At 49.6% G+C, this 7,953-nt stretch overlaps 2 protein-coding genes across 2 annotated transcripts; both read right to left on the reverse strand.

The window, feature by feature from the left end:
• Positions 1-475: 475 nt before the first annotated feature.
• On the reverse strand, positions 476-2,596 carry LAESUDRAFT_120519 (uncharacterized protein). The gene is made up of 3 exons (XM_040901250.1): positions 2,398-2,596; positions 1,525-2,345; positions 476-1,473 (listed from the first exon to the last, which is right to left on the reverse strand). Exons 1-3 carry the CDS (start codon positions 2,406-2,408, stop codon positions 671-673), a joined length of 1,635 nt encoding a protein of 544 aa, XP_040764980.1. The 5' UTR covers positions 2,409-2,596; the 3' UTR covers positions 476-670.
• Positions 2,597-4,460: 1,864 nt separating this feature from the next.
• On the reverse strand, positions 4,461-5,644 carry LAESUDRAFT_758644 (uncharacterized protein; the record flags this gene model as incomplete). The annotated part of the gene is made up of 8 exons (XM_040912477.1): positions 4,461-4,504; positions 4,563-4,575; positions 4,656-4,753; positions 4,815-4,977; positions 5,031-5,169; positions 5,225-5,340; positions 5,393-5,473; positions 5,519-5,644. 8 exons carry the CDS (start codon positions 5,642-5,644, stop codon positions 4,461-4,463), a joined length of 780 nt encoding a protein of 259 aa, XP_040764981.1.
• Between the last annotated feature and the right edge of the window lie 2,309 nt (positions 5,645-7,953).

Raw genomic sequence — 7,953 nt, forward strand, 5'->3', positions numbered from 1 at the left:
GAGTTTCGTGGGCGACAAGGAACGAACTGCCCGAGCCAATGAGTGACGTAAAGTGCGCTCCTTGAGTTTGACGGATGACGAAGATGGGGCTGGACAAATTGACTGCGGATGCGATTGAGCTCGCGTTTGGGAGGAATTGACGAGCCGTGAAGACTGAGCAGGTACAGCCCGGAGACGCTGATGCCATGTGAGGAAGCGACCTAGCGGTTCCGACCGTTTTGCTTCCATTGATTGACTATGTGGCCCATCAGTCAAGCCATTTGGGAGACATGCAGGATGCAAGCTTTCGCGCGGCCCCTCTGTGTGATGGTCGCATCTGCGGAAAGCATATGAGAAAATGCGACTGGATGGATAAGTATCTGCATCACCTGCTGATGTGTTCTGCTTCAACTGGCCGGCCATGCGATGAGTCGCATAAATTAGGGGTGTCGCAGGTCACGGGCGACGAACGCGTGCGTGGGCAAGCCGGCCGTTCTTGAAGCGATCGAGTTTCTAAGTCGCGGCGGTGCGACAGCGGCGACAGCTCTGTCTCGACCGTCTTCTTACGGGGCGGGTCACGGGCAAGATGAATATTCGCAGTGACGAGGCTTTCACGTGGCACTTCTGGAGAAAGGTCACTCCTAAAAAAAAGCTTGTGAAAAGAACGGGATTGGACAAAAAGATGTTTGTGTTACCCGTCATCTCGCTGCTCCCGTGTGTACTGAATTCTAAAACGCGCCGATCTGCAAGACAGCACGGAAAGAATATCCTCAAGAACAGAGAATTGGATGTCGCCCCGCAAGAGGAACGTTCGAAGTGATTGACGCGTCGGTGTTGCTAGCAGCCACGTAACAAGGGGAGAGGACAGTGACGAACAACATCCATCTAGCCTCAGCACAGCGAGTTTTGGGTCCTGATCATGGTGAGCCCAATCTGTTATGCCTTGTGCACGTTCTATGCTGCAGTTGCAAACATGAAATGTCGAGTGTTCTGGGAGGTAGTCGATAAGATCCTGTAACTCCGAAAAGCTCCTGAAAGTGTGGTTTTTGAGCTCTAGGACTGTTATAGCCCTTCGTGGCGGCATGAGAGAGGCAGTTATTCTGTTTTGATGCAGAGGCAATGCACATTGCATGTGGGATGGCTTGGGAGATACACCACTCGCCGGCATGATGGACGCAAGAAATTCGAGGATGCGATCATCTATTACGAAAGAGGAGAGCTGCTGTAGAAACAGATTCCCCGAATCGAGATCGCCGCCTTGTGACCAAGGAAGAACGGAGGGATCCTCCTTCGCCTGAAAGCTGCTTCGCAAATGCAATTCATGACAGAATGCCATGCTCTCCACTGGTCTAAAGGAATCCACCGATGAATTTGCCATTGCAGCATCGGGGCATGCTGCGGCGTGCGTTGTGTCGATGGAGTGTATGTGGCATTCGGCGATGCGAGACGATATGTCACTGGAACGCTCATCGCGAGTCTGTGTCGCGTCGAGTCCTTGAAGAGTGTGTTAGTGAGGGCATGCGAGCAGAAGATCAATACTGCTACCTTTATATGCATCGCTTTGTCCATTGTCAACTTCGAAGTGCTCGAGCTGGTTCTCCCAGGTTGTCAATATGCTCGCGACGTCGCACGAAGAGTCCGTCTTTAAGACGAATGTACGGAGAGTGTGACGGGTCGGACTGCTCCGGAGGCAGCTAATAAGATCTTCGGAGACGATGGCTGGGCAATCTCGTATTACCAGCCGAGTCAGTCCAAGGCGCAGAATAGGCATGGCGTGTTCCGGTGTTCTTCGCGCGAGACGTACATCGCAGTCGGACACATTCAGTGATGTAAGTCGCGGCATGCAACGGATGAGACGGTAAAGCGCATGGAGGTTTGGAAACATGCATTTACTGATCGATAGCGTCTTCAAAGACCCTAGGGAGGACATTGCCGCTTCGAACGAGGAGCTCAAGATTAATGTTTCTGCGTGCCAGTTGACTGACGAGAATGACAGGACCTCCACTTTCGTCAAATATCTTGCCAATATGATGGGCGCTAGGTGCACGAATGAACCTTGGCAGTTCTCAGATGACGGCCTCTCCTCCAAATGAAGCTCCTGAGGGTGATGCCACGGAGACCCTGGCCTACTATCCTTCACGACCCTTGCCAGGGAATATAGACTTTTCCGACTTGTGAGTCTGACGCGGCTGAACAGTAAATAGCGACTCTTCCACGAGAACGACCGAGAGACCAACGCGCAGCATACGAGAGCGGCGGTATCGCTGCACAAGTGCTCCAACACGTTTTCCCAGATTTCTGACGGTAACTGTGTCATGTACGTCGTCAAAATCCGCAACAACACCAGGCTATGAAACCGCGCTGACCTGAATCATGTTGAGTATGTTAGACAAAGTGCAGAGACGATGAATGACTCACATAGGCACCATGAGTATGCTCGGTTGGGCAGAACTACATTACAGAAAACGCTTATAACGAGGAGCGGCGGTTTATACGAGCGGCTTGGAACTTGAGTCTGGATATCCATCATAACAAACCCTAACAGAAGCAATCTCGTACCACCCTCTGCCGTACGTGACGCCGTACCGCGATTTGCACGGCCATTCGCGAAATCTGGTGTGCCTTCGCGCTGCAAACTGCAAACTGCAACTTTTCTGCCGATGAGGTTTGCATTATTTGTAAGTCAACGGAAGTACTGCACAGGGACTAACCGCCCTGTAAGTCTACAGTTCGGAGATGACGTGTTCCGACAATTGTCCAATGATGATGGATGGATGGATACCTCGACGCACATAGTCTCCAGAACATTCGCATTATCGGGAACGGTAGAACGTCGTTACGTTATGATAGCACATCAGGATATCTAGGGATATCTGGATAACTTCCACACGTTGGTGCAGAAGATAAGAAGGGCTGCCACCCACATGCCACGTTCCAAATAACAAAGTAATTTGGCTATTGACAGAATGTGGAACGCGAACGGCTTACGTAATAATCGTCGCTGCAGTTCGACACCTTTTAGGAAGTAGTTTACGTAACGTTCGCCCCTCCTCCTCGTCATCGCGCTGCCCCTGTTGAGCTTTCTTGCTTTCTATCCGCTCACGTCGCTCGATGGCGTTTTCTACGTACCTCCTCGTGGCAGTGCATGGTGAGTAGTCTGTAATGATTTCGACGTTGATTTGCAGTGTTTCTCGCTGTCAGCGTGTACTTATTGCTTTATATATGCTCACGTCGCTTAATTATGTACTTCCTCGCGGCGGTGCATGGTGAGTACTTGGCATTTATTAAATGGTCTATGCTCTGATTTTGACGTTCATTCACAGCGCTTCTCGCTATTAACGTGTTCTTATTCGATGTGCTCTGTTTCTTTATACCTCGGCCACCAGTTGCACATTCGGGAGACGTCTCAGAGTGTGCACGGTCGCATCCCTCAATTGGTTACTGCTCTCCTCCGGTTGGAGGTAGTATTCATAGGTCATGTGTATGCTTGACGAATGATATACATGGATTTTCACCTCGATACGGATTGCCTGTCCTGCTGTCTCATTGTTTGTCAGTGATGTTCAGAGGTACGCAACTGGTAAGTTCCCTCGATTCCACGTGGTCCTCGAACATTTCATCGATCATGCTTGACGTGCCTGCCACTGCCTTTATTGTTCTTTGCTCGCGTACTTCCATTGCGCAGTTTGACCGATCTCACTCGAATGCGTCATATAGGAAGAGACCATCGAAAACGTACGGTGATCGGTTTGGAGTCTATTGTTCAGGCATCGATGTAGTTTGGCTTGTGTGTCTGAGTTGCAGTGTTTGACTTTGTACATCAGCAAAAAGTCCGGAGCCCTATCTGGTATGAACTATCTCCAACATGCGTGATCTGTGACTGACTGTCAAATCTTCCAGATGATGTATTGTTCGTCCAGATCAGCGACCTCTAAATGACTGACTAACCTCACCGTCCCAGATCAGCTGCCCACCGGTGAGTTGACCAGCCTACCTTTTACCATGGGCTCAGAAAATCTACAGATAATGCAGGAAACAATTATCTGTCGGGTCAATTCAGACAGGGCTGATAAACAATTGTCTAGAAAGATTATTTATTATCAGACCCATTATTTTGTAGGAACACCAGAATATCATATTATTGCCACAGATTACTGGTAAAATTACTGTCCAACAAATGTATACTAGGATGATTCTGAGAAGAGCACAGAACGGTTTCATCAACTCGGACACCTTCTCCTGGTCACTATATAGCAATATACAGTGCATATATGCGCATGAAACATCAGAAATAATATTTTACTCACACATCCAGCCATCCGTCGACATTCCACAACTCCTCTGGTGCACCGCTCGCCGAGAGATGTAGTTGTGAAGCGGCCAGCTGACGACGAGGACAATGAACCTGACAAATGCAGACCAGCCCGCAGTCTGAAAGCTTCATGTTAGAGTGCGTGAACCAGTCACTCATGACAGCCCACTCACTGATAAAGGAATGTCGCAGCAATTGCGATCTCAAATGGCACTGCGAATGAACGTGAGGACAAAACGACTGAGAGCAATTTAACGTCCCTTCGACCCACCTCCGTAAATCATCTGTGACCCAGCAACTACGTTCGAGATATGCACTAAGCATTGGCGTGCGCCCACTTCCACCGATGCACCCCCGCACGCACCTTATTCGTATCGCCTGCCATCAAATTCACGATCTTCCCAATGTCTGCGCTCACCTTAGGATTGTCTGCTTTTGCGCCCGCCTTCGCTTTGCTTATATCTATGAAACAAAAAAAAAAATCAGCCACTCACCAACATAAGAATACACACAAACAACACACCAGTGGCATCGGGCGCCTTAGCGGCCTTGCTTGCGTCTTTGTCAACAATTTCTGAGAAGTCCTTGCGCTTCAATGCCTTGTCGTAGATAGCGACCATAAGCTCTGATCGGATGCGCGTCGCCGCATGTCGACTAAACCACAGGTGCTGCACATCCACTTGGGCCTACTCACACACATTTCAGCACACGTTTCCATGACAAACCATGCACCATGCACCTTGCACACCTTCGACAAGAACGCCAACACCGCATATATGTACGCCAATGACCTTTCCTCGTGAGACTGCTCATCGCACACATCGAGCGAGTTGAGGATACGCTTGAGAAAGAATGGTCCCGCGTAGTTGAACACGATGCTGACGTACATGAGAACAAAGTCGAGAATGAAGGTCGAGCGCGTTGGCCGCCCACAGCCACTGGAGAAGAGTGCTATGGTGCGTGCAGGTGAATTTGATGTACAGTGGGCAGGACTGCATCATCGGGCTCAGCGCCCAGATATCTGATTCGTTAAGGGTATTGTAGGTGCCCTGGTGAGCAGATAAGAGAAGAGGTCAGAAGATCAGTGTGGAGATGACCTACGCGCTCGACAAGAGGCAGCACCCAGCGAAAGGACATCCAACTCCAAAGGGACGTATAGTCCTCGGGCGAGACAGTGTGTCCCTGGACAGAGTCAGAGGAGTACATGTAATGCAGATTACTACTCACAATATCCTCTTCCTTGATGTAGCTGCTGATGTCAAGAGGCATGTTAGGGATGACAAGTAATAACAGCGAGATCGCCACCAGGTTGCCTATATGCCCTACCATGGTGATCGACGAAGGGGGAGTCATGCCGAGGATACTGTGGTCGAATAGCGCACCACCAAATGTGAGTGTAGCAAACACAAAATGCAAAGTAAATGAAACAAGCAAGTCTGCAGGTGGAGTGGCGGTGGGAAAAAGCATCGGACAAATAGTCACATATAGCCACGTAGCCGCAACGAGAAATGAGAAGATAGCATTTCAGAGTCTATCAGGCGGGAGAATTATAAAGCATGTGACGCTGAGCCATCTGAGAGTTTCGAACATCGCGACTGAGGATAGTAGGAGAGTATGCCAGAGCAGGGCGGGCGGCGCACTCTTCGCGGGCACGCTCTGGCCGAATTCATCGCATGAGACATCGAGGGCCTACGCCTCGGGGAGGTTGAGGACAGCACGCTGCCATCGTTGCAGAAGGCGTGGCACATAGTCGCAGCAGATATGGGGGACGACACGAAAGATGAGGTCGACATATCGCGGTGCGTGAGAGAGAGACTTTGAGTTGGACGTGCGCCCTGCGGGTGCTTGCTACAGTGTGTTGAGCAGGTGTGACCGTGGGGCAGCACGAAGAATGATGTGCAAGGCCAGAACATGGAGGACGAGGAATACGATTACGGCTATGTTCTCGATGAGGAGGCCGAAGATCCCGAAGTTGAGCACGGAGCAGCGGAAAGGGATAATGAGAGCTGAGATGATATGTTGGGTGAAAATGATGAGCTGCCTTGTAGACATGAATTGACTATGCTGATTCATACAAACATTTGTGTACACTCAATCCATAGTATTCTTTCAGCCTGCCTGGATCACTGTCCTCATATCTGACTAAATCTGTGCATACCTGTCAGATTAACTCAGTTGAGTGTCAGATAATCATTCAACTGGCCAGTGGTGATCAGATCAATGGCCAGCAGATGACGTGGACAAATTTCTGAGAATATATTGTCTTGCAGTTCAAAGGTATGATTATCTACCATGTCTTCCCAGATCGGGCTCCGGACTTTTTGCTGATGTACATGATGGTTTGCACGAAGTGAGTTCAGAAGGGATCTGTACGATGCACTGGCATCTGTTGGATCGATTTCCAGTTGTAAGTGGACAGCTTCGACGCACAGAAAGAACTAGGTACTTATTCGCCGGTGTTTGTCATTGTGACTTACCTGCTCTGCGCAGTGGATTAATGCATTATTATAGACATGCCATTGAAAGATCTGGTGTGCAGGCTCGATTTTGCATCACTTGTTTTAGTTGCAACTGCACATGGACTAATTGCTCCTGGGGGTGAGTGGACGTCCACAATCATCATGAACGTGATCACCGCTGACACCATCATCCCCGCATGTCTGACTCACATTCAGCAACACCTTGCCTTTTGCTCTCCCACCATCAAAGGTACCCAACTCAGAGTCGCTGCAAAGGGGAAATATCAGGGACGAGAATTCACCTTCTACGATGGGGGCCAATCCTCTTGTCATCGCTGGGGCTGCCCCAACTGGCAACGTCTCTTCTTCGACAGTGGTTGTTTGAACCTTGCATTTGATAGCATTTGCATCCAACCCCCAGAACTGGTGTCGGTCTTGTGGTGCATGAGTGATTCGTGGTGCAGTGATTCATGTATGGTCAGAGCAAAGGGACCCATAGTGTTTGCCAGTTCAGTAGACGAGATAATGGTGGCATTCAATGGTGTAATATGAATGGCATTTGCGCATGCCCTGCGACGGGCCTCTGTGTTATTTGGAACCGGCGCCCGGCGCCTCTTCACCCAAGTTTCAGCGTCAAAATCTCCGCCTATTGTAGTAATAATTGTACGGTGATTCGATCTGCACGTGTATCCTAGGACTGTCACCGGGTGTTATCAATAAGAAGGAACACGGGAGTCTGAACCGGGGCATAGCAGCGACAACTGCATGCTCAGATCGAAAGCGCGCACAGCAAGGCGGGAGAGAACGAATGGTCAACCGATGACCTTTATAACGCATTGGAATGATGCCCGGATAGCTCACGACTGAGTCGGTCTTCGCAGCGCTGCAATGGAACGTTAGCCCGCATACTGCATTGATGAGAAAAACCTCGTCCTGCTGGAATGTACCATCATTTGCTTCAAGTGCGACGCAAATGGAAGATGAAAGCTGTAGCGCACGTAGCTCGAACTACTCACATTGACCAAACTCTTCGATGGACTGCCAGGAGCTGCCAGGAGCTGCCGGGCCGGAACCTATGATCAACAAAGATTTCGGCGTGACCGATAACATGTACATTTAGATATCCACCCTGCTCGTATCTGTCACGGTTTTACCTGACAAGTCATTAAAGGAACAAATGCTATTAAGAAGCATATCATTTTT

This window comes from Laetiporus sulphureus (genome assembly GCF_001632365.1).
Source record: "Laetiporus sulphureus 93-53 unplaced genomic scaffold LAESUscaffold_16, whole genome shotgun sequence".
In the NCBI taxonomy this organism is placed as follows: Eukaryota; Fungi; Basidiomycota; class Agaricomycetes; order Polyporales; family Laetiporaceae; genus Laetiporus; species Laetiporus sulphureus.

Coding starts and splice junctions, on each gene's coding strand:
- LAESUDRAFT_120519 (XM_040901250.1), bottom strand. Junction 1,474..1,524: donor ACAAAGCGATGCATATAAAG/GTAGCAGTATTG, acceptor ACACTCTTCAAG/GACTCGACGCGACACAGACT.